The 26,553-nt window shown below is 45.2% G+C and overlaps 1 protein-coding gene across 1 annotated transcript in view; it reads right to left on the reverse strand.

Annotated features, from left to right (window-relative positions):
• CCDC150 (coiled-coil domain containing 150) overlaps positions 1-26,553 on the reverse strand; it is a 917,521-nt gene that overhangs the window by 419,460 nt on the left and 471,508 nt on the right. The window contains exons 13-14 of the mRNA XM_069618819.1: positions 22,043-22,111; positions 20,918-21,010 (exon numbers count right to left, since the gene is read on the reverse strand). Of these exons, the coding sequence (XP_069474920.1) occupies positions 20,918-21,010; positions 22,043-22,111 (162 nt within the window). The remainder of the gene's footprint in view (positions 1-20,917; positions 21,011-22,042; positions 22,112-26,553) is intronic.

Below are 26,553 nucleotides of genomic sequence, written 5' to 3' on the forward strand. Positions count from 1 at the left end.
TTCTCTGGCACGAGCTTACAGTTCCTTTTCCAAATATCAGGGCCTTCTGTGTCCAAGTCTCTTCTCATGCAAAGTCTCTTGCTTCAGAGGGCCAGATATGCCAAAAAACAAGAAAACAAAAGTTCCTTCTATAAATCCTCACATTGGGTGATTATGGTTCGCCCTTGGATCCCCCTCAGCCGGGCTACGATCCTTCTCTCAATCGCCAGCCTCCCTCAAAATACTTGCCAATTTAAATAGACTTCCCAAGGGCGATCTTGTCTCGCTGGGTCACTCCGTTAGCCTATGACAAGTGCGGGATTCACAAAATCACAGTTCAACTGGCGTTCCCCTCAGCCGGGTGCAAACGCCCGTTTCACAATTTCCCCCAGTCAGGTTTGCAATTTCACGATTCCTAAATCGCATCAGAAAACAGGGGGTTCCCTACCCCTAGCTTTGTCTTGGCATCCCTCTGTTGAGTTCACATTTGTCACAGTTCACAATTCAACAAAAAGTCATTCTAGATCCCGTAGGTTCTTCCTTTTATCTAAGTCCGGGTCTCAGCCCCCCAGTCAGGCTTCGCACAGTTCATTCATCACAATGTATGCGCAGGCGTCCCTCAGTCGGGTTCACATCTGCTTCCACAACGTGTCAAAACTTCCACAACGTGTCAAGGACATTCAATTGTACAAGGGGTTTGGCTTGACCTTTGTATGACCACCTTGACACCTCACGGTGGCCTTCCCTATGGCCTCTTGGTACTCGTTTCTCCTGGTTCTGGAGAGGGGGCACCAGCCAGAGATCTTTGAATGAGCATCCACGTGGTCCCGGACCACTCTATCCCTGGTGCTAGTTTCTCTCACAAAGTTCACAGAGTCTCCCTCTGCCGGCCTCGGACCCCTCTCACAAGGTTCTCAAGGGTCTCCCTCCACCAGGTTCGGACCCCTCTCACAAAGTTCACAATCTTCCAAAAGGGTTTTGGGACTTCTAGTCCCAGAATGCATTATCACGACCTTGCTCCCACTTCTCAGCTCCCCAAACGGCATCTGTCATTGGGAGCTGTAGGACCTAAAAGGGGATAATGTTCTAACGTCAGGGTCTTTTCTACTGACCCTCAGAGACCTGGGTTTGCCTGACTGGCCCAGGGGAGGAGGCTTACTGTGGGTACTGCAAGGCAACCCAAGCTGCCCCAGGTCTTGCCTTCTGGAGGTACAGCTCCCTCGCCCCATTGCAGTCTCTCCTGGACTCACAGGGCCAGTGTCAGGGCGGTGTTCTCCTCCTCCAGGTCTCCCAGGGTCTCAGCAGCTCTTCCAGTTTTCCTCTGGCTTCGTGCACCTTACAGTATCCCCTACTGTGTTCTTTCCTGACCCGCCTTTTTTTATTTTAATTTGTGTTTGGTTAGTTAAAACCTTTACAAAAAATCTAAAGGTACAAAAGAACACACATTTTGTACAAAACATATTACAATAAAATGTGTTGCATCAAAAGAAATATCTTCCAAAAATATAAACTTTTCACTTTACATAAAACAACTTTAAAATAAAATTAAGAGAATCTTCCCTTTTTTCCTTAAATTCCCCAATTATTTGTTTCAAAGATTGCTAAATCGTTTTCTATAACCTTTAAGAGATGTGCTAATGCAAAAATTAATAGATAGTATGAACCTCGCATAAATCTATCCCATAAGGTTTCAATAGAATCTGCATTTCCAGAACACACAAATTTCATTAAAAACACTGTACGTGATATTTTAAATTGTGGACATGGTAATACAAAATGTTTCAGAGTTTCATTTGATTCATCGCAATTCGTAATTCTACATTTCTTCGACTGCATGAAAAGTGGCATACCCTCCCAATGTCCGCATCTCTCCTTGGTTCTAAACTGGTTCAATTTAAACCGAATGTACAAAGTTCTTATAGGTGCACTGGGAAATATGTTGATATATGCAAAGCAATGTAGTCTCCTACGTATCACTTTAGCGTATTTCGAATAAGTTGAATATAACTGCAGTTGTTCAACTGTGTGAATCAAGTCATTGTCAGTTTTTTTTTTTTTTTTTTTTTTTTTTTTTTTTAACAAAAGCGGGTCTATACAGCAACCTCTTCCAATATTGATTGCATCCATTTTTGGTGAATCGTAATGGAGTGTATTGTTTTTGCTTCCATGATATTATTTAGATTACTGTATAAACAATTATTTGGCGGATTCAAGAACTTTGCATAGTTACATAGTGATCGCCATTTTACTCTGCATGAAAGAGAGATTAGACTGAACTCATACCTAATAACACAGTTGGGTATAGATATTGCTACATTTATTGTTCCTTTGAGTAGTCGACTTTGTACTGTTTCCAAGCAAATGCCCATGTCAAAAGGGCATATATCAAGAATATAGATTAAAATTGCTTGAACTTTCATTATTAAGAAATCCCTTAATGGTTTAAGAGAGAAGAGGCAATATTTGGCAAAGATTATCTTCATTTGGCTGGCCAACGGTCGGGCTTTCTGATTTTCGTCCTTTCCATAAAGCCATTGATGAATTACTGCTTATATGGCAACCAAGTAGCGTATGTCCTTTAGTTGTTGTAGCGTAATTTCACAGATTTTCCACGTGAATGATTTACATTTTTTTCCAGCATCGAAAACCACTATGTTGCTTTTACTCACGTTAGGTGCTAAATTCAAATCATAAGCATAGTTTACAAATAGCCGAAGTTTTGTCTGTAGGCCTGCTGGTGTAAAATCCATGAAGATCAAGTCATCTGCGAATGCAAGCCAATGCAATCTTAGACTGCCCCTTCGAACGGAGTATATGCCCAACCCATTCCATAGATCATCAAGATCGCACAAATATATATTAAATAAAATTGCTGCAAGATTGCAGCCCTGTTTAAGGCCTACATAAGTGTTAATGGGTTCGGTCATTGCTCCTTCTTTGTTGATTTTAACTTATAGGCTGTAGTTGAGTGCAATCTTATCATCCAAAATACAATTCCTTCAGGTATTCCTAGTTTTAATAGTTTTTGCCAGAAGAGATCCCTTACTACACAATCAAACGCCGCTGACAAATCAATACTTGCGATGTATACAGGGATAGCTCCTTTTTTGTGTTTGCTCTAATGTGGGAAATCACAGTTGCATTCAATGCTGTCTCCATACCCTTCCTAAATCCGATCTGGGCTTTGGATAGGATGTTATTCTGGGCTATAAACTGCTCCAGGTCATATAGGAGCAGGCTTGAGAAGATTTTAGCGCAGGTATCTATTAAAGAAATGGGTCTATAATTTGTGGATCATTTAGATTACCTTTCTTATAGACCGGGATAATTATGGATGTACCCCATTGCTTGGGAGCATTACCGATTTTAATAACCAGTTCGAACTTGATCTTAAGAAGCGCGGCCCACAAAACAGGGTCCGCTTTATATACGCATGAGGGGATACCATCAGGGCCGGGGGCTTTCGAAAGGCCCAGTTTATTAATCGCCCAGATAATGTCATGCTCCGTCCAAGCAAGACAGTCCCATTTCACATTTATATTCAATGTAGTTGTAATACCATTAAAACGGGGAGGACATGCACATTTTGCTGAAATAAAATTGACCCAGTTTTCAGGAGATATCGTGTTCTCAGTGATTACTTGATGTCTAAGATTAGTATGCCGTATGGTAGCCCACACTGCTCTAGAATCCCTTTTACATAATTTTAGAATTATCTCACAATTTTGATTGTTGTGATTCTTAATTCTCAGGTGTCTCATTTTATTTTTATAAGTTTGGAGAATCTGTTTTTTTAAGTACGAATATTGAGATAGGTCATTTATGGTACTTTTCAGTTGGCGAATTTCCTTATTTTTCATTTGTTTGAACAGTTGGACCTCAGGATCATATTTCGGGCCATATGGCCTTATGTTCCTTACAGGTTTAATGCTTATTGATTGTATAATCAGAGTTGTAATGTCTTCTATCATCTCATCTTTTATGAATGAAGAAAGTTGGTAGTTATCAGTATTTTTTACTATTTCAAACTCCAGACGTGTCTTTGGCGAGATCTCCTTGTACAGGCGAGGATTCCATCTAATAGATATTTTAGGACGTTCATCCTCAATCAAGGTAAGCAAGGGATTTACCATATAATTGTGATAGGTCATGTCCAAATGCAAGTGAACAGGGCCATGATCACTAGGTGTGAACGGATGGATAACGACCGGTGAGACCAAGTGGAATAATGTTTGGGAGGCAGCAAAAAAAAAACAATCATTGAAACAGCAGGTCCTCGCCTCCATGTGTGCTGCTGTCCGAATTACGCAATCTCAACAAATGCTATCCCCCACGTATCAAGATAGTCAATCCACTTCGTACCACGAGTCTGAGCTAAGCTCTTACCTATGCTCCATTCAGACAGACTTTCGCCTTTAATATCTATACATCTTGAGTTAAAATCCCCAGCAATGATATTACAACAAGGACTCTGGTTAAGAATACGTTCTAAACATAGGTCTACATCATCAAACATGTTTTCTAAAGGCAATTTCAGTGGATTCCAATACACTAATAAAATGACTAATGGAACTTCAAGTTCTTTGCGGACATCTATTAGTATTGCTAGTACATTTGATGACGAATACACAATTTTAGCGTTCATACTGTTGTTAATTGCAAGTCCTCCCATGGGGCGTCCCACTTTGCCTTTAATCGCATGGCTGCAAAAGGAGTTAAAACCTTCTAGATATAGTCCATGCACACTCATTGTTTCCTGTAGCAAGATTATATCTATATTAGATCTAGTTGTCAGGGAAGAAAACCAACCATGAAGCATCGAGTTAGCACAGGAGTTCCATGAGACAATATCCAATCCATGTTTCTTTACTTGCTAGTTCATATTTTTCACGTTTTTTAATCACAGCAATTGAGCGAATTAAGGGTTCCACCCAGGCCAATTCATTCTTTCCAGCGACACTGCCAACAGTTGGGATATACAATTTTGCTCAACCGATGACGCACTCGATACTCCATTTGGTTCCTCTCTCTTTATTACAGGCTTCTACAAAAATTCATCTGCTGCTATTTCGCAGTTGAATGTGTGAAGGCAAAACCTGAGTTCGTTTAGTTCAGATATAAATGCCCAGATATGTTTCAGTACGTTGACACTAGATAAGTAACATATCATACGCTGATTGTCAAAGTTGGCGAGGGCTATCCTGTCAAAGTCACCAGTAGTCAGGATACGGAGTGATGGAATACGGGAGTTAACATCCAGAAAATATCTACGATTAATCCGTTGACCCCTAAGGACATCAGGGTTTCCCTCCAAATCAATGATATTAAACTCTGGGGGCATCAGTGTAGGTACCGTGTTCCCAGGATCCCCATAAATACTCTGTGGGGGAACATTTATTGACGCAGTAACCTCTTTGGCTTGCGACTCAGGGCGCAGGGTCAGCACATCCACCTTTGATGTTAAAGTGGAGGACCCTGGCTTCGTTGTATCAGAGCCGAGAGTACAAGGCAGAACATTTATATTATTAGAGGGTCCCTCATAATCCGAATTCTTATTCTCCCCTGTTAGGTGCAATTCTTTAGCAAGTGAGTGTAATGAGACCATCCCACTTTCCACCGCAGTATTCAAGGAGTGAATCATATTTGCATAACTCAAAGAATTCATCATATGGTCCCCCTTTTGGTTGACAAACCCGGGACCAAGTAACACTCTGCTTGGTGGATTGAGGTCTGCTCTTAGAGGACTTGAGTGCAAGTCCCTCACCTCTGGATTCTGTTCTAAAGCTGGGGAGGCTTTTATTGTACTAATTCTGGCTTCTCGCATTTCTATTTGAGGAACACCACTACATTTCCCCGGACCACATAGGATAATAGTCATTTTTGGTGAGGGGATGTACTAGTTTATCACCTTAATTCGTGGATCTACAAGCATTGGCGTAGGTGTTCCGATAATCAAAGCCTGAAACCTCAAAGACCACCGGTACCTGATCGAGCAATTCATGGTCCCGTAAATCCACTTCATGACCAACTAAATTCTCTGCATTGTTCAACACTTTGTTGCTAGATTTCATGCCTATACTAAGGAAATAATCCTTCAAGTCGAGCCTATTTGTCTGGCATGCACTAGCAGAAGAATCAGGGAAAACAGACTGACTACAGGATTGAGAGCCCTTTACTATTACATTTGGAAATTGAGCCTTATTAAGTGAAGGGGAGGATTTGTCAGAAGCCCCTAGGCTTAAACTATTGGAAAGTGAGTTCCTCTTTTTTTTGTTGTTCTTATTTTTTTTGTGTGTTTTAGTGAAGGTGTGGACAAGGTGGGAAGGAGTAGAACTCGACTCTCTTCAGATAATTGGTCAACATCAATTACATCCTCATCTTGGTGGCGCAAAATCACTTTCGCTTGAGCATAATCTATCAATTCCCCTTCATGTACTCTATCTCTGGATTTTTTTACAATTACCATTTTGTCTTTCCTGCGCTTCTCAGTGCGTTTGACTGCTCTAAGTTGAGCTTTTTTAAAGCGCCGAGATATAAATGAAGATTTCTCTTTCGGAGGATTCACATTACTTTCTTCTTGTGCTGTTTCATCAATGATTTTTAGAAGAACCGAGGGGCTATCAGCAGTTGTAGATTCTTGGAGATTCGGAAGAGGCATAGTAGGTTGGGATTTAGTCGCTAAATTCATTTTGATTTCCCTCAAATCTTGTTTTATTAAATCCATAGCTATCGACCACTCATTCAAGGATGTTCCAGGAATTGAGTCCAAGGGTTGAGTAGGCATCTCCTCAGATTTTTGTGAGTCATGTGTCGCACATGAAATGTTACACTGGGTTTCCTCATCAGCCTGGAGAGGTCTTGTCATTGGGTCAATTGTTGGAACCAACCCCTGAACACAATTACAGTGAGTTGGATTGTTGGTCTCTTTAGCCATGATGAAACCTTTGAGGTGGTTAAGTTTATGCATCATCTCATTCGTAGTGTTTTTCATCTCTCTTAATTCCATGTGCGTAAAATCATGCCCTTTGTCTAATAAGTCCAATATCCTGATAATTACAGGAAATGTATATGGGCTAGTAGGGGGTGATACGCCAAATAAATCCTTGTTCTCGTCCCCCTGACACGCTTCGTACTCCAAGTTAATGGAGGGAACAACAACAAGCTTAGGGGTTTTAGTCACTGGATGTTTGCAAGTAGGCATAGCCTTCTTTGGAGTTGTTAGCATATTGGGAATAGGTTGCTCATTGCTTATATTAAGCGGAAGTTCAATAGGGAGAAGGGGTGGGGATTGTGATTGATAAGGTAAGTCAGTTAGAAGTTTGTGATCTATCAAAGGTGTCAGAGCGCAAATAGAGGCGCAAATTCGTTTATTCAATTCATATATTGCAGAGGGTCTCTCAGTTAGCATATCAAAAGGCGACTTTCTGTCCACTGGGGAGCTGCTATGTAAATTCTCAGCGCTAGGAAATACAACATTCATGTCGCATAAAATTCTTATTGCTGCGCTCTCATAGACAGAGGAGTCATCGAACTGTGCAACATCAGCAGGCATAATACCATTGGGAGTACTAACCTGTTTCTCTTTGGCAATATTAGATCGCTCTTCATCAACCTTGTTTAGAAGTACATTAATAACAGCGGATATAGGCATTTTAATGCTGTCAGTGGTATTTGCGCACTTCGAGTTAGCAAAATCACTGTTTGCCTACATTTGGATATGCGATGCTGCCCGGGCATATCGTTGCATCAACATTTATAGGGGTTAAAGCGGGAGACTCTGTTAGGCGACCACTACGTAGCCCGGACGTCATTTAAAGCCTGAACCGTAACGTCGTATTTCAATATTCAACTGATTCAGTGATTTAAACAGTTGGGATTCGAGCCTTTCTGCTATATTTGAAAATAGAGAATTTAAAGTTGCCACTCAACCACCACCCTAACAGCCCAACAGCCAGTCACTTGGAAATTCACTTTGCAATGCGCGCGCAATGCGCATGCACACCGTATTTGAAAACCAAGTCGCGGGCTGTGATGTGAAAGGAGGGCGTGTTGGTGGGAGGTGGGGGGGAGAAATAGGTGGATCCGCTTCTTTTTATGATGCTCCTTTGCTGACTTAATAGATCTGCTGGATGCACTTCCTCTGCTCCAATATCACTTCCTCAGTCTACAGTAAAGCCCACAGCTGCCTGCAGTGAAGTCGTCTTCGCCCGGTCAAACAAGCAATCTAGTCAGATCCGTACTCCGAAGTTCTGGGGAAAAAAATACCCCTTCGAGCCACCTTTTATACTTCCTGGGGGTGGTGATTTGGTTCAGGTGTGCCTGGTTGTAAGGGAATGCCTGACTTCGCCTGTCCTCGTTAGCGGGACAAAATGGTGGTCGTACATAGGAGACAATGGTCCAGAGATTCCTATGGGTAATCCTCACTCCTCCTTTTTGCTTCCTCTTCTTCGCAGAATTTGAAAGACAGGGTGAATTAAGGAGATTATGGGAAATGTGGCGAGTTGCAGATTTTGGAAGAAAGTTGGCTGAATAATTATTTAAAGATTTGTCAACAAGAAAACAGGGATTGTGGGGTTTGTAGTGTTACACTGAGGAGGAGGGAAGGTTATTGACAGAAAGGGGGGGGACAGATGTGTCGGAGTGGGTAAAGGTGTTTTCTCCTGCCTTTTCTTAAAGGGAAGTACTGGGGTAGGATGGGACTGTGGAAGTAATATCCCATAAAGACGGAGGGGTTGTTGGGTAGGAGTGTATCGCAGGAAAGGTGATACCGCGTTTCGTCCAAGGGCATTCCTTATGGGGCCCCAAGGGCCCCTTGCCCAGGTGATCCTCCCTCGCTTGTCCGCCCCCAGGGTTGGGATCCAAGTGTGATGGCCCTTCCCTGGCCCTTCCCTGGCCACATGAACAAAGGATCCCTTGGGTCTAGCAGTGAGAACACTGTCAGGTTTCTCACAGTTAGCAATCTTTTCACAGAGCCTAGGCTTCAAGAGTCCTACCCTATCTAGTTCCGAGTCTCTTTCAGGGTCAGAGTGAAGGTCAAAAAGGCAGGCACAGGAAGAGGCAATAGTTCCTGTGGAAATCTTCTGGAGCAGTTAAGTAACAGTTCTTGTGGGTAAAAAGGGTCAGGACTTCAGAGAAGGCCCCCTGAATGTGTTCCAGCGTTGGGCCTGGACGAACATGTATGGGCAAACTCCCAAATGCACAAACTACCACTTCAGCAACATTGGAGGGACAGAATGACTTTAGGCAAGCATTACCTGGAGTCCCACAGTACCTTAGGAGTGATGAAGAATATGAAGCTGGATGCCTTCATGCAGTAGCAGCTGCAGAACCGGTCGCCTGTTCCTTGGTCATGGTGACGAAAGGAGGAACTCTAGATGGGATTTCGGAACAGCAGCAGTCGAGAGATGGGAGTCCCAGCTGTGAGAAACCAAAGGGTGTCTCACCTGCCAGTCCTCTGGGACTTGTCATCCAGGTGGCCATAGCACTGCCATCACATTTAGATCCAGTTCCTGGGGTGGACCAGTGCTGGAGGATCACCTGGGTGAGGGAATTGGGGATGAGGCAGCCGATGGTGAGACAGAGTATTCACCTCACCCCCATTTCGTTTATCCAACCCATCCTATGTCTTAGGATGCTACGAGGTCCCAACACCCCCGCCCCCTTTTACACAAACACTGGGCCGAGGAAGAGGGTGACAGAGTAACAATATTAACTGTCACACATCGTACTGGACATGCCCCGCTAATCGGGTCAGGCAAAGTCAGGCACCTGATTCTAAGCACATACAGTTGATACCAATTAGCTCTCCTCGCACAAATAAAAGGCAAAACCTAAACACACACTCTTTGCAAGGCGGAACACGAGTACGAGCAGGGCTTCTGGGATGAAGGCACACCTACTGGAGCAGAGTGACAGACCAAGGGACAAGAGCAGCGGGTCGAAAACCCAGAGTTCCCTACTGGAGGTCGTTGGCGCCAACAGGCTGTGAAAGACACGTGGAGAAGGTCATATCCCACAAGTGAAGACTGCATTGTGTTTCAAGGATGCCAGCGACCCTTCTGGGTGAATTCCAGAGTTGGGGAGACAAGGCAAAGCCTGTGGTACGAACCTTGACTCGTTAATTGGGAACCGCAAAACCAAGAAAGAGACTCACACAGCCGGTGAGCTGGGAAGCGATCTGAAAGACCGGTATGTGTTAAAGTTTGAAGTAGCAACATTATATCGCAAGTGAAGGCTGCACGTGTGTGAATGAGATGCAAGGAAAGGCAGACTTATGAATGATCTTTGAAGTAAAAGACAGCTGCAAAATCAGCAATACTATGTAAAGGAGAGGTCCGATGAAAGGAAGTAGCCCACTTGAAAATCTCTGTGAAAAGGACAATGTTTGAAGCGATAAAGGGAATTAACAGCATGAGTAAAATAAAGAAGTTGAATCCTAGAGAAGGGGAAAGTAAAAGTTGATCTTTAAACTTTGAGTCGAAGCGGTCCTGCAGTGGTCTGTAAAGAAAGCCACGCACATTCGAAAGTCTTCGACATCCAAAAGTGGTCCGAGCCCAACAGAGGGAGATACAAAGTGAAATAAGCCTGGGGAAGGCACCCCCTCCCTTGCAGGTTTGTGTTGAACTTTATGGTAAGTGGTCTGAGCCTGACAGAGGGGGTCCTCCGAGAATGTGTGGTGAAAGGTCTGAGCCCGACATAGGGGGTAACCTTTGTGAACATTTTGGTTGAAACATTATTTTGGAAGTCAAGAAAAGAGACTTGACATGGAAGGCCAGACGGCCTCGATCCACGTTTTGAAACTGTTTATAGGGTTGGAAACCGAGCCAGAGTGTGTCATCCTGGCTACAGTGACAGCCTTACTCCGTGAGGTCTAACGTGGCAAGGAGAGCTGGTTCAACCACATTTATTCATTTGAACACTGATTTTTCCTTTTGCATACATTTCTCCTTTTTACGCTTTTTTGTACAAGAGATAGGGCAGTCATTAGGTTTTGTTAGCATAGGCCATTTTGATTTGACGGACTCCATTAGGACTATATTATTTATTATTTGATGGTCGAGACTACTCCCATCTTAGTTATAGGGCAAAATGGGAATTTCTCCAACCCCAACAATTTCAAAAAAGGTTTTACAAATTGTACCCATTGTGTCAGTGTCATACTTGTGATACCATGCCTCACCTACACAGCAAAGGATACTGTGTGCTCTAATGTGGATCTGTGATTTTGTCGCCTTTTCAGAGACAGCAGTGAAGAGCGGTTCTCGTCCAATCAATCGACCTCGCTTGCTGGGTCCTGCACTTGGTGAGTGGACTTTGAGGAGTGGAATCTTGCTTCTGGTGGTCCAGCAGGAGTCCACCCAAGTTTCGGGAAATTTCATTCTTCAGAAGACTTACACTGCAGGATGGTTGCAGGTCCCAGAGCCTTGGTGAATTGCAGCCCAGGAAGGTTGCAGGTGGTCGTAATGGGATGACTTAAATTTCAGGTTGGCTTGGGACTGATTATGCCCACCAATCCATCAGAGAAAGTGGCCCTAGTCTGAGCTTCCCTGTCGATTTGAAAACGGCGACAAGACAGCAGCAGTCACTTCAGCAGGCTACAATAGTTACTGGAAGTGGCTTCAGGTGTCTCTGGTCATCTTCATCTTCGGTTCTTCTGTTCCAGCGGTCGACTTGTCTTCAGCTTTAGGATTCAGACCATTTATCCAGGAACCCAGCCAATCAGCACTGGGTCTACATTCAAACTTTGGGAGGTGGCTGTTCTTTGCAGGACAGCCACTCTCCCCAGTTGGAATTGGTTCCAGGCAGGCATGCCAGGATATGATATGATATGGCATTTGTAATGCCATAGACAAAGGACTGCAGAGTTTCGGACTCCTCCATAGTTTCCTGTCTTCAGACACTCTGGAGCCTTGGCAGGCTTCCCAAAGCATTCCTGCCAAAGACAAAAGTCAAGCCAGAACCACCCCCAGCAAGCACGGCAGAGAAAAGGACCAAGAAAGGACAAGCACACAAACAATTGTGAAAGAAGAATACAGCCACCATTTTAGGTCAATGGTGACCCTTCTGCGTATTACCCGGGCTGTGAACACAGCCTACGGGTAACAACCACACAAAAGTCTATAGAACATGTCCACTGCCACCAGCCAGTCAGGTATGCTTGCCATTGTAACATAAATGTTACAGGAGCAGTGAGAAAGGGGATACAGTGTAACCCCTAAGCAGTCTCACAATATAAAATGTAGAAAGGATAAAAAGAATCCTTCTGCCTTTGGGAAATGAGCTCCCACAAGGAAAATAAAAGAAAATACAAAGGGAAGCCCAAAAGGCTCCCAGTAACACTGCACGAAAGCTGTTGTAAGGTGTTGTGTGCTACAAAAGTAAATTACAGATACCTAAGGAAATGTGGAGGAAAGCATGGCTCCATAAAGTACAAAAGTAATGAAGAGTGAACGAATGAATGAGTGGGAAAAGGGCTCCCCCCCACTCACTCGGGAGACTGATCAAAAGAATTCATGAGTCCAGCAAAAGGTTTTGGGGGTCACAGGTGAAGGAGATTTGGCATAGAAATAAAAAAATCTACCCAACACCACTTGCTTCAGATAGTCATCCACAGAGGATTGTGACCAGTACTCCCTCTTGCCCTTCCTTTTCGTTGATGTATTGACTGTTTTTTCTCCAAGCAGGGGAGGGGGGCTTGGTTTTACCAGTGTCAAACCAAATCCTCTTGCCAATGTCACACATCTTCAGCTCCACAACATGCCACTGTGGGTAATCACCAATTATAGAGGCTAGTCATTAAGGTTCCAACAATGGTCTATCACAGGGACCTCGGAGCTCAACTACTAGATGTCCTGTCATTTCTGCGGCTAGCTTGCTCGGTGCTGGCTTAGTATTTAGTTGGCTTGAAATTAGGTTGATATTAACGTGTGTGAAATATAAGAATGTCCTCCAATTGTCAGTCAAACCAAAATTAAAGAGACTAAAGAGGCAGTGCTTCAAGGAAAATAATAGCACTCCATCATCCAGCAACCAGATCAACCAATCTGTCACCAGGTTACTTGAGGAGGCTGCAGCGAGGCAGAATGGAAAACAAACTAATTTGTCCACCCACCTCCCCCCCCCCGTTCCCCACACTGACACTACTTCGCTCTTCTTCACCTCCAGACTGGAATGCTGCTGTTACAGAGCTCGGCGGGATGACACTTTTCGCTCCTCCCTTACAAACACATGGTTGCATGGTTTCACAGTCTCCTGCGTGTTGAGCCCCAATTAGCAATGATCAGAGATTAAGAAAGACCTACTACTGAAATCAATAATTCCAGTGCAGCACAAGCATTGATCACCATGGTTCAAGCAGCAGCGGTGAAATGATGAGACCATGGTGAGATAAAAACAAACTGTAGAGTGAGCAGCAGCAGCTGTTCAGCAGGAACAGCCGGCTGCTAGCCCCGCTCTGCCGCGGGGGTTTAGCAAGGGTTTATGCACCCAGCATGGTCCGCGATGCCGGGCGGACCAACAACTCCTCCCATCTTGGCTGCACCTGTGTGCACACAGCATGAACAGCCTACTGCCAGCCCCGCTCCGCTGCAGGGATTAGGGAGGGTTTATGCACCCAGCACAGTCCCCAATGCTGGCCGGACCAACTACTCCTCTCAGTGTGGCTGCACCTGTGACACACAGTGTGAACAGCGCGCTGCCGGTCCCGCTCTGCACCACTGCAGGGGATTAGCAAGGGTTTATTCACCCAGCACAGACCGCGATGCTGGGCAGACAACGACTCCTCCCAGCTTGGCATCTGTGACACAGCATGAGCAGCCCGCTTCCGGCCGCGCTCAGCTGCAGGGGATTAGTGAGGGTTTATGACCAGTGCAGCGGAATCGACAGGCTCCCGCGCCCTACGATGGTACCGTTCAACAGCGAGTGGTGGAGCCTAGTGACCTGCAAATGGGTATGAGGGCATTAGCAGCCAGGGCACTTTCGGGGGGGTCAAGGGAGAGATACAACAGGGGTTTTGAGACCTTTTTGAAAATCACGGGGGACTGGGACAAAGACCTCGGGGAAGCCAAGGTTCAACAATTCATACTATGGGCCAGGAAGAACCCGCCGTGAGTCGTGGCAGTGACACCGGTCGCAGCGACTGGTCTCTGGCAGAGAAGCCCAGCGGATGTTACCTGTGTTCCCGTTAGAAAGTACTGGAGGATACCACAAGGGGAACTGCACAGCCATCAGTTTATTAAGAACAGCGCCCAGGAGTATTAGACTCAGGGGAGGCCCACATTAATGGGGAGGGATAGGGGGCTTGGAAGACCTTTCCAACTCCAAAGTGGGTGGGGGAAATGGGAAGTGCATCGTTGGAAACTGAAAATTGGAAAGCAACAATGAAGTCAGCAAGGGGTAAGGAATTGAAAGTTTGCACTGTAAACGGGGATCCGGAAAGTACGTTGGGAACTGAGGGGAAGGGGGGCCCCTGGGAGATTGGGGGGGGATAAGGGGGGGGGGGGGTTCTAGAGAAGGGGACCCTTAGTGATTGGCAGCTTAAGGAGATCAAAAGAAACTTGGGGGAGGGGGGACTTTGGAGTGCGGGGGGTAGGGGCCAGGAGGAGCAGGGGGGATAGTTGGGGAGGACCCCTCTTTAGCGAAAGGCAGGGTAAGAAGATGGGGATAAGAAGGAGGCTGGGCTCTGGGGGATAGGTAGTGCTTGATGGATGGGGCTCTAGAGAACAGGAGGGCGCGACGGGGGCCGGAGGGTATGGGACAACTAAGGCGGGGAGAGCTAGGGCAGATGGGGGTCTTGGCGGAAGGGGGGAGAGGGGCTCCCTGGCAGGATGGGCTGGAGGAAGACCTGTTTGGGTAAAGATAATTAACAATGAGTAACAAGCCAACCCTGGGAAAGGGGAAGAGGGAATCCAGGAGAAAGGGAGCAAATGGGGGAAAAGGAGACCGGAACGCATCCTTTAGAAGGAGCCTAAGCGGAAATGGAGAATGGAAAGAAAGTAAAGCACGGAATAAGATTGCACTTAAATAGCGTTGGGGAAAGTAAATTAAAAGAAAATTGCAAAAATAAAGAAATGGCCAAAGGGTAGATAGGGACAGCTGAGGAAGGGACTGGGCGCCCGCGTCGGGTCCCCCAAGGACCCGGAGGGGCGGGGGGGGGGAAAGTTGCTTGCGCTCAGCGCAGAATATCCTGAGTGTAAACGGAACACCTGTAAGCTAACTCCTGACTTTATGTGTAATAAAGTTTGCTGCGGCAATTTTTCTCCCACTCATATTACTGGTCTCTGCCCATCATTGGGGTTGATGGGGGTTGGGATGCTTTGGGAGGAGGGTAGCTGGGCAGGAGTGAGAGTCGGAATGTGGAATGAGAGCTGGGGGGGGGGGCATTGGGAGCAACAAGAGCTGCCACCGTGCCACCCCACTGAGGGTGACGGCGCTAGGGGGGCCACCCCACATGTAGCTGAAGGGCAAAGGCCCATAAGCTTAGAGAACGATAGAGAGGGAAGCCCCAAAAAGCTGGCCTCTGCCTTTTCCCCTTGCCCCCTTCCACCAGTGTCCGCCCTCCTGCTCACAGGCATCAGGAGGGGAAGAAACATGACAGTGAGTGGGTGGGGAAAGAGGGGTAAATCCAGAAAGCCAAAGGTGCTAAGTGGCAGAGGGCACCAGCCCTGCTAACAGGCTTTTCCCCTCCCCCTTTCTCCAAAGAGGCAGGACCCCTCACACCTAGGTGCAAAGTAGGTGTCAGCAGAGGCTAGCCTTTTGGAGGAGCGCAAGAGAAAGGGGCACGACATAGCCCCAGGGCATGCCTTGTACTATAAAGAAAGGACTGCTGGAGCAGTCCTGCAGAAGCAACAACACTCTCAGTGTTTAGTTGGACGCTGTGCTCGCAGACTCAGCTGTTTTCATTTTCCCGGATCCTACCCACCCCTTGGAGAAGGGAGTTGGGGAAGGCGCATTTGGGCAAGCAGAAGACAACGGCCGTTGTCAGGAAGTCATGCCAAAGAAGAGTCAGGGGCCTGTAAGGATCCCGACAGCTTTCCATTTCCTGGCCCAAGTGCTCAAAAGTACAAGACTATGAGATCAATACACACCTGTTCTGTTGGGATTTACTCATAATACTTCATTTGTTTTATTTTGTATTATGTTTAATAAAAAGCCACTGCCTTTTTTTTTACCAACACAAACAAACGTTTGCTTATTATTTATATGCATGAGGTATTATGAAAACGACCCGGAAGGTTAGCGGTTCCACAGCTTATGCACCCAGCACAGTCCGCGATGCTGGGTGGACCAACGACTCCTCCCAGCTTGGCTGTACCTGTGACACACAGCGTGAACAGCCTGCTGCTGGCCCCGCTCCGCATTATATATTTTAAAAAAATATTTCTAAAATTACAAGCTGCACATTCACCACATTAACAGTGGCCAATGATGGAAGGCAATCCCAAAACATTAAAGGATTTCGCCTCATTTCAATGCAAAACATTCCCCCCCCCCCACCCAAGGATAAATTCCTGTTATATTAGTCGCTAATTCTTCTTTACCAATTTCTGTATAGTGGCACTCATGGGATTGAAGTAATGGCACATAGTGAGCTGGGTGTTCTCTCAGACAGCCCTTTAAGATAAGTAGCAATACCCTGGAGATGGATGGGGATGCAGAGTTTATTCATACATCAATAATCAAGACGACTCAAATAGTGGCAAAGTGAGTCCGTTTTACTAACAAGTCTCTAAAACAGGGAGTACAACGAACATCAGCAATCGCTCGATCCTCTTACTCAAATCACTTTATTAAAAACTGAGAGCTTTTATACCCAGAATTGGTCATCAATGACGTTTAACCTATGTTGCTACCAACGTCATCCTACGTGGCAAACTACAAAAACCTAATGCAGGGAGTGATTGGTTCTAAGTGAATATCCAAGTATAAGTTCCATATCAGTATAGAACAGTGGAGGAAGGTGATAGGATACTTATCAGGTGGGACAACTAAGCCCTCCCCTCAAAACGGCCACTATGAACATCACTAAATACTCAACGTCTAATTGGCTACACAAACTATAGGACCCTTAATTACACTGTCCTCTATAATTGATTGGCTTCTAACCCCCGTCAGTACTTTTCCACCTACGTTTAGCAGCATGGAGACGGAACAGCCAGGTGCAGGTGAGCTCGTCTTAACACTAGCTTCCCACCAATTACTGTGTACATCCATCATCACCTCAATGGTCCAGTGTCAATTAGTGCTTTGAAGATTGGCCTTGAGTTTGTACTGTGCTCTGAGAATTTTAAGGAGTGTGGGCACATCCTGCCTTCTAGCGTAGGCGTGACCACCTCGATCGTCCAACTTCCTTCTACCACGTGACTGGACACCATGAAATCAAGCTTTTCGTGTATTTGATTTTATTCTCCAATAGTCCTCTGACGTCTTTTGTTTTGCTCGACCTTTCTTAACAGGAGTCTCTATTCCTTCACATGATTTGTATCCAATGTCAGCAAATTCCAGTTTGATAAGACCTTGGCTTTCTTGGCTAAGTCAACTCCTTTAGCTGAGATTCATTTTGTTAATTCAATTTGCTTTGTTTGCGACACACTGACAATTGAGGCCTTCTTGCTTTTGTCCAGTACTGCTTATAATACGTAGTGGAAACCTCCATCATTTACTTGTCCATATGTTATCTATATGTATATGTTGGCGCGGTCTATTAAAAGCATAAGCTAGCTTCGTGATTGCTTTTTGCTGCTTGCGTCTCTGTTGCATCTGTACACGTTTAAACTAACTAAATATCTTCACCAGGTCTGCGGCATAAGCTTCTTCACCTTGATCCCAAGATGTCACTTATCATTGGTGCTTCCTTAATGTCTTATAGATTGTCTGCATTCTCTGGTCTTTATATCTCTTCTATGTGCGTCAATTCGGTTGTGTGTGATGTCACCATTCGTCTTCGTCATTCATCTTCCTTGCTTCTTCAGGAATTTTATTTAAATGGCCATCATATTGTCTTGTATGTAGGTATGGTTTTCTGAATGGGTACTTTATCTCCCAGATTCTCTTAGGTATGGGTATTCTTATGGGTACTGCAGAGAGTCTGTGCTCTGCTCTTTGCTGGTTCAGCTGTTCTGTATACGTCACATACTTTGGTTCCCATTTTACAGGTAATGAAGGCGGGGCAGTTGGAGTGGGGGTACTTGGCTCCTCCTCTACAATAGAATCTGGTTCCTTGGTTCACAAACTGCTTAATTGAGATAGATCTAGCACTGTGTTCTAATCACTCATTTTCTTGTATGTTTCACTATTGTAGGCATGAAACGTCCAGTTAAAAGTAGTTTTCTTAAGTACTTCTATCAAAAAGAACGTCCTCACAGCGACTTCTGCTCATTCATGAAGCACAGCAACATAATTGGATGTTAATGTGTCAACAGCAGCTCTAGAAAGGGGAGCCTCATCTTTTGAAATGTTTTCCAGCATCTCTGTAGAAATCCAATTTGTGGGGGGTGGGGTTTAATTTACCTGCACGAGGTGTCCTCTTCGGTTCTGCATTCCAGCGAGCGGGTGGTTGACATGCATACCCCTTGATGAACTTCTGAGGTCGACAATTCTACTTACAAGGCACAAAGCTCTGGGAATGGTTTCTGCAGAGGCACATAGTCCTCGCCAACAGCCCAAGTATACAGGTCTGCTGTACTGTTTTACGAGAAGCATTTTTTGTGCAAATGTCCTATTCTGTCATGGTCAATGGTCGGGAATATGAATGATTGATGGTCAAGCACCATGCAAACTTTTGAGAACGCGTAATTATAGACATCGCTGTAGGAGAAAAAGCTAAAGTGGTGGAAAACTGAATTAAAGTACATACAGGATGGTGATGTAACAATGCTTTGAATTTTACAAAGGTTACCATATGTTTTAGCTCTGTCAAGGGAACTGTATGAACACATCAATATTTGTGTCTTGACCAAAAGCAATACTGCAGAACAAAGACCATAGCTTATTATCAGATTGCCATTATCAAAGTATGGTTTATGCCATGGTGTAGGGTTTTCATAAATCATGGGAGTGGGTTCCCAATTATGAATAAAAACAAATTGCAGTTTAATTTAAATCTCTGGGTATCCATGGAATCCCATCCTTTATGTCGCTGGTAAGAAGGGTGGCGATCAGGTGAGAACCAAGCCCTCTTTCTCTGCCGCAACCCACTACAGTGGCTTCTTTACCCGATAGCCTACACCCTACCCAACAGTTTGTCTCTGCGAGACACTAGCTCCAGGAGGACTTCGTCCCAGAGGCCATGGTTAGCCATACCGCAGAATCCCGAGAGGTACAATCAGCGGTATAAAATGTGGGCCCCCAAAATGTGGTCCCCTCAAGTGAAAGACTACAGGTCATCATACCAGACTTTGGACTAAATGACTTGTTCAGAGGGTGGAGTCTACCACGTCATACTTGGAGGAGTCGGATTTGCTGAGGTTGAACTCTAAACGCTCTGAAAAGGGTCTAACGGCAGCAAAAAGGGAGCGAAGAGGCAGGCAATCCCTGTAAAATCAGTAGGGCCTTTTACTGTAGCCGGGACCGGATGAGCGGGGCTATCACCCTGCAAAACACTACCACCATCCTGTTTGCAATGCTGAGCTTCATGCTTAGATTGCCCCTCTTTTACTGGCTCAGTGTCAGTATCAACATTAGATACTGACACTGTCAGGAGTATGATTCATATTCTTGAAGTCGCTTCCTACTCCGGGCACTCACAGCCACGATCTCCGATAACCTGTTCCCACTAGGAGTGGCGCGCATTCGCCTCTCTTGCGTCCAACCATTGCTTACGAGCATAATTACGCTAATTCCCCCGCTCACTCAGAGCAGTTCCGACTGCGGAACCCCTGATATTAACACGCCTCCAAAGTAGCACCACAGAGACACGTCGATCCGTAGGCGGTGTTGGTGGGAATAGGAAACACTCAAAAGCCTGATATCATGTACACGTGGAGATAAGGGCGATGAACCCGGCAAAGGACACCAGAAAATTATGCTGTGCTAGACACCCACACACTCTCCACTTAAAGGTCAGCCCTCACCATTCTTTTTCCTCATGGCATACAGCCGAATCACTTATTTATGTACTTGTCGACCACCACTATGACTCTTAGGGGTGACCCAGGCCCAACTGAATCCAAATGTGCTCCTCGTTATGCCCCACTCCTCCTCACTGCCCCCAACTTCCATATTCACTCAGACGCCATGTTGTGCTCAGCTTCCCGGTGTTCTGATGGCATTCTGAAAGATTAAAGGAAAGTCCCTAGAGAAGCCACACACGTCTCATGCACATCTCAGCAGTCAAGCCAAACCCCTGGAAGAGACGCTTACGACTGGATCACCTTGCCGACAACTGGAAGGAATGGCACGTCCACCCCCCAGAGATTCGGACATACAAGGGTGAAGGCTTCTCAACAGATCTTTGGGACATAGCCAGGATAAAAGAAGCCTTGAGCAGACTCTGGATGGTGCCCAACTTGCAGAAACTATACGAGAAATCAAATTAAAAATAAATCTAGAGTGAGGAAAACAACAAGGGTATGCTAAGGACAGGGCCCAACAAGTGGCATGCCACGAATGAAGGCCTAAAAAGAGATGGAGAAGCCTGCAACCAGTATCCACTGCTAAACAGAGAAAGCAGAACAGCTCTAAAGGACAATGAAAAAAAACAATACCATCAAGGAAAGGGGTTATACAGGACACAAAGATATCATTGCAAAAGTTTTACAATAATGGGAGAGATAATAGCTTGGCCCATTACACTTTTCATCATCATGCTATTATCTTAATAATAGTACACGTGCCATTAAACATGAAGACTCATTTATGTCTTTGCACTCAAATTGTCCTACCCCCATCCGCTCAACTGCTACACATGACATGCACTATCCCTTCCAGGCCAGCACTGTACCTGCTGGTGCTCCATTGAGGCCAGTCGATCCATCAAGCGCATGTTTTCCTCCTCCTGTGACTGCAGAGAGGACTTCACAGTGCATAGATCCAGCTGTAAAGCAAATGAAGGGTATTAGAATGTATCAGTAAGTATAGCGAGGCATATGCCCACAAAAGCCTTTGGCATGCTGGCTCAGTGTGCACATGCTGATGAAAAAAGCTTCACCTCCAAGGCTGGATAAATTCAGGTTTTAGAACTAGAATACAAAGCCTTTCAAATGACTCAGATTACCAAATGGATAGAGCGCCTTTTACCTGCATTGCTCAACAGTTCATTTGCATGGCAAAAGAATAGGGTACATTTACATTTAGGCATCAGGAGTGAGTCATAAGGATGCAGAGTTTCACACCTCGAGTGCAATTGGGCTCATGGAAATTGCACCAGAATACAGGGCTTTACATGGCTCAAGGATAGCAGTCACCTCTAGGGTCATATGGGTTAAATAGAAAGCAGAGGAATTTGATAGGATATTTCCAGGATGCAAAAGGTGCTGTACAAAAGCAGACCAAGTACCACCATTCATACTATATGTAAATCTTTGAGGCAGGTGTAAGGTTCCTACAGATAAAGTATTGTTACAAGACATTACATTCACCACACAACCTTATTTTACTGCAATGGTATTTGACAGGCGTGATAAATTTAGCACCGGCAGTAGATTTAGCACCTATGGTAAAGAGGCAGAGCAGATTTGGAAGTTGAGTGTTAGTCTTCTCTTCTGTAATTGGAGCTGTGTTACATCAGTGGTATTCTGCACTTGTCACCAGCTTTGGCATCATTACCCTTTGCAAAATGAGACTTTGTTCCCAACTTCCTGATCAACGAAACAGAGAATTCACATAGGTTTTTAGCACCAAGTGTTCAGGAATAAGAGCACATTGTACCAGAATAGGATTGCTCAAATATCTTGCTCATAACTGCAGCGACACAAGAAAACGTTATAGCCCCAATACCTTGTTAATAGCATTAGTAATGGGAGTGGGCAGAAGCAGTCCTGGTTTGTAACGTGTTACTCACAACTGGCTGTAAAACCATGGAACACAGTTCTTGGCTCCTGTGTAAAAATACAATGCAATCCAATACCTTGTTTTCCGTTAGCTCGGCTTCTAATTCGTTTCTCTGTTCTGTGATCGCTTTCACTGTTCTGTTCTTCTGTAATAGGCAACAGACAGGTGCAGTCAGAAGAAGAAAGCACAAAGGAAAGCCAATATCACCAAAAGGCCCAAAATATAAAGCAGTTACAATAGGGAGGGGGGAAAAACAAGCCAGGAGAGATACAATATTGGAAAAGGACTGAAAATATGCTACAGAAAGACAAAAGGGGGCCAATAAATGTGATGCACAAAAAAGAAAGGCCAAACAGCAATACTCCTGAATGCAGGGCAACCTGACCAGTGAACAGCATATGCCACAGAAAGGCGACACTTTGGAATGTGAAGATAAGAAGGCTGAATAAAAAACAGACTATTTAGAAAGACTAGTCAAGGCCAATGAGAGTGAAAATACAGGAAGAAAGGGCAACATGTACAGCGATTGTGTTATCCAATAATAAAAGGAGCCAATCAGAGCGACAGCCCAGGAAGTGTAACCATGTTAATGAGTGTTATAGTGCAGCCCAGGTAATTGGGCCCAAGATAGGGACAGGACTGGCACAGAAAACGGGTGAATGAGTGTGATAGTCCAGCCCAGGGAGGTCAGCGAGAACGACAGTCCAGGTAGAGCAACATGGCAATGGAGGGTGATCCTACATGGAGACCAGCTATCAAAGCTGTTAGGAAAGATTTTCTTTTTTCTGCTTTCCCTAGGGACACCCCCACCCCCTAACCTTTTGCTGCAGTTTTAAACATGTCCTGAGTTTTAGAGGCAAGTGAAGCTTTTTAACTTCAGTTGCCTTGATAAATTCATCTGTTTTGGGGGCACAGATCAGTCCCTATGGCTATCAGTGCAGGGGGACCGTCTCCCATAGAGAAGTTCTCTGTTTATTTTGCACTGCACACATCACCTTAGGGATACTCTGTCTACATAACTGTTTGTGGTAACTGAGTGATTACTTGCATAATGTGTCCAAGACGGGTCGGTGGCAGAAAATCGTTTTCTACTGCGTTTCTTTTTATTCTCGTGTGCACTATTGCGTTTTATCAAGCAATGCAATTTAGAGTACCATATATTCTAAGAAAACTGTGGCATGGGATTTTCAACTGTCATTTGGCCATCTTGTATTTTGGCCTTCTTCCTGCCCTCTCAGGGCTGGATTTGCCATATATGTTAAGCTCTTTTCCGGGCAAAGCCCCAGCTTTCCTGGCCAAAGCGGTGGCTTGCGTTTGTGGCCAGATGAGGGGGTTGGGACTGTCCGGTTCCAGTCCATATGCCGGCCAAAGTGTGTTTGTTGATGAGCAGATGTGGTGGCCAGAGGCGGTCCATGATTGGACAGCCCCTGAAAATTGTAATGGTACAGATCCTTACCATTTGTAGTGTAATGAATCTAATGAGGTCCCCACTCCTTTTCCCTATGTGGCCAGGGGATGGCTACTTGATCCTGACCCTGGGGCGGCTATATGAGGGAGGGCCACCCTGGGTGGAGGGTACCCACGGGGAGATGATCCAACATCATTGGAGGAAGCTGCGTAACCCCCTTTCCTTTCAGGGATGTTTCCTCCATTGAACATGCCCTCATGACCTGTTGCGATCCTCTTCCTCTCCTACCTATTAGCTCCACTCATAATATTCACCCAGGCTATATAGAAAATCATATAGTAACAACTGAAACGAGGAAGAGACAGGTAAATAGTTATGATCACTCCCAAAGACACTCCATCCCAACTTACTCCACACTATCTGAAAACCGGGCGGACATCCACTGGGACGAGAAAGAGATGGAGCAATGCAGAAGACTAGAGCCGGCATACCAACGCAGTGGTCTAGTCTCTGGAGATTGCTCGGTCAGCCTGGGAAGTTTAAAGGTGGTGACTCCGTAGATGAGACACAGTATTCTCCCCTTCCTACTGAAGAAAACCTAATACGGAAGTTCTTGATGGCTTGAGTCATCCCACAAATCCCCCTTATTGTAAAAACCAGAAAACTCTTCCTTTATGTCACTCTAGACAAAATCACATTAATACCTCAAACATTCACAACACACCTATAACATCTCTGGCTTCTGATTTTTCTCTATATAAAGTTTTTGAACAACAACACTTTAGAAATCCAACAACATCTATGGACTTCAGCTCCCATTAAGCCTTAAGTACTGAGACGAAGAAGAAGAGGGGAGGAGTTGATGCAGACTAAGAAACCGAAAACTTAACGTGCGGACTAGTTGTGCGAAGGACATTTACATATGGCATCTGCACTCAATGCAGCAGAACAGGAGAGAACCGTGCCGGAGAAAGTCAAGCGAGAGAATGGGCACATCCATGCAGCGGCTCACAAATGCGAGTCACACATACTTGTATGGCGTAAAGGAAGGAGAGACGCTGCAGACATATCTGAAGGAGCATGTAAGCACTTGGGGCCTCAGCGGAGCTACTGGAGGTACAGTCGTCGACAAGATGAAGTGCAGCAACAAATGCATGAGATGTGAATGTGGAGGAAAGCTGGAGTAAGTGTTACCTTAAGTAGACATAGTGAAACACAATAAAGTTGATACGGCGGTCTCACAGTCACAAGGACGGTGACACCAATAAGCTCCTGGTAAAAGGAATACACCAGGCAGTTGACTTTGGGGAAAGATATCTGGCAGGGAACTTTAGCCGGGGGTCTGCCGGACCCCAGAGAATAATTCCTGGCAGGGGATTATACCAGGCAATTCACCAAAGTTGTATAAAGTCTCTAACACGGTGGCAAGATACCTGGCAGAGAAGTATACCAGGGAATCTAGGAAGTCCATAAAAGAATTCCTGGCAACCAAATATACCAGGCATTTTGAACGTTATAAGAACGTTAAAACTGTGGGAAGATAACTGGCAGGGGAGTATACCAGAGGATCTGAAAAGCCCATAAGTGGATTCCTGGCAGAGGAGCATACCAGGCAATCCACCAAAGTTGTAGAGGAAAGTCTAACCACGTTGCAAAATACTAGTCAGGGAAGTATATTAGGGAATCTGAGAAGCATATGAAAGAAGTCCTGGCAGACAGATGCACCAGGCACTTGGAGTTGTACAAAGACTATCAACACTGTGACAAAATAGCTGGCAGGGGAGTCTACAAGGAATCCTCTTGTGAGCTCTTCAGATCTCCTGGTAAAGGAGCACACCAGGCAATCCACTAAACTTTTGGAGAAGTTAAAGAAAGCTTATTGTGGAATTTCCCTACCTGAACAAAACTAAGGTAAGTCTGAGTCAAAGAAATCAACTTAAAAGTCTGTCTGTGTCCAACACCTATTCTTGCCCTCACAACTAAAGCTAACCAAGCTAGCCAATGTGTAGGGATGTTACTAACAAAATAAACAGTGTTTAACTCAAAGTCCAAGCTTCTTCCAGACCTCTGCTATCTTTCAGCTCCCCTTCCCTAAGGGCAAGAAAGTTCCACAAAAAGTCTCAAGATTACCTACATAGTCCACAAAGCAAATGGGTCTTGAGGCTTTATCCTCAGGATAACATGTGCAGTTCCTCAAATCTCAGGGTTGCCTTCCCCAAGACCTTAACTCCGCCATCAGTAGGTCAACCTGACCCTCCTCCTGGTTTGCCTCACCAGTTCACTCGCAATGCTTCTCCTTGGTTTCTTTCACAAGATCTTTGATTTCTCCTCATTCAGGGCTCACTGGTCTAGGCGCAGTTGTCAGACCACGTGGTCCACCCATCACACATCATGCAACCAGGATCCAGAGGTTCTGAGGCCACACAAGTTCTTCAGCTCCTGCCCCTGTGTACCAAATACATTCACTTAATTCCTCTTTGTTGGCCTCTTGACTTTATGTGCAAGTTTTACACTTTTCTGGCTTCTCCTTATCAACCTCTTGGTTCTGCCGTCACTTGTCTCACACCTCTTTCCAGTCTGTGGCCTTGCTGCATTGCATTCACTCATAAAAGTGGCACTTTGGTTGTCCTTCGAGACTCACTTTGCCCATAAGGGTTTTATTGTACTCAGTATTCAAATCTATTCAACTTCAAGGCTCGCATGCCGGGTATTCTTCATTTTATACATCTGCAACCAGCTAACAAGTTGCAGGTGTGAATCCTTAGTTAAGTTAGTTTAACCATGATTAAAGAGACATGCCTGACTCTCTTCAGGCATCTTCTTCGTCCCAGTACCAAACTGGTAAAATTATGGTATAGTATGTATTACTCGGTCTCCACTTCCTCGTCCCAGTACTTTCAAATGTCAAAGCCTATAAAGGTCGGGGGAGGGTTAGGTTGGTCATTAATAGGGCAGGGTAGATACATGTCCCGCCTGTGGGTACCCCACTCCCAATCACAGAGGACCTTCCACACAGGTGATCCTCCCTCGCTTCTCAACCAACCCCCTAGGGTCGGGCTCCAAGAGCGATGGCCTTTCCCTGGCCACCTGAGAAGAGGATCCAGGGCATTTAGGAGTGAGAATACCCTCCAGTTTCTCAAACAACCTACCTAAATATGCAGGGGAAGGGAACTACCCTC

This window comes from Ambystoma mexicanum, chromosome 10 (genome assembly GCF_040938575.1).
Source record: "Ambystoma mexicanum isolate Mex_15411 chromosome 10, UKY_AmexF1_1, whole genome shotgun sequence".
Lineage (NCBI taxonomy): Eukaryota > Metazoa > Chordata > Amphibia > Caudata > Ambystomatidae > Ambystoma > Ambystoma mexicanum.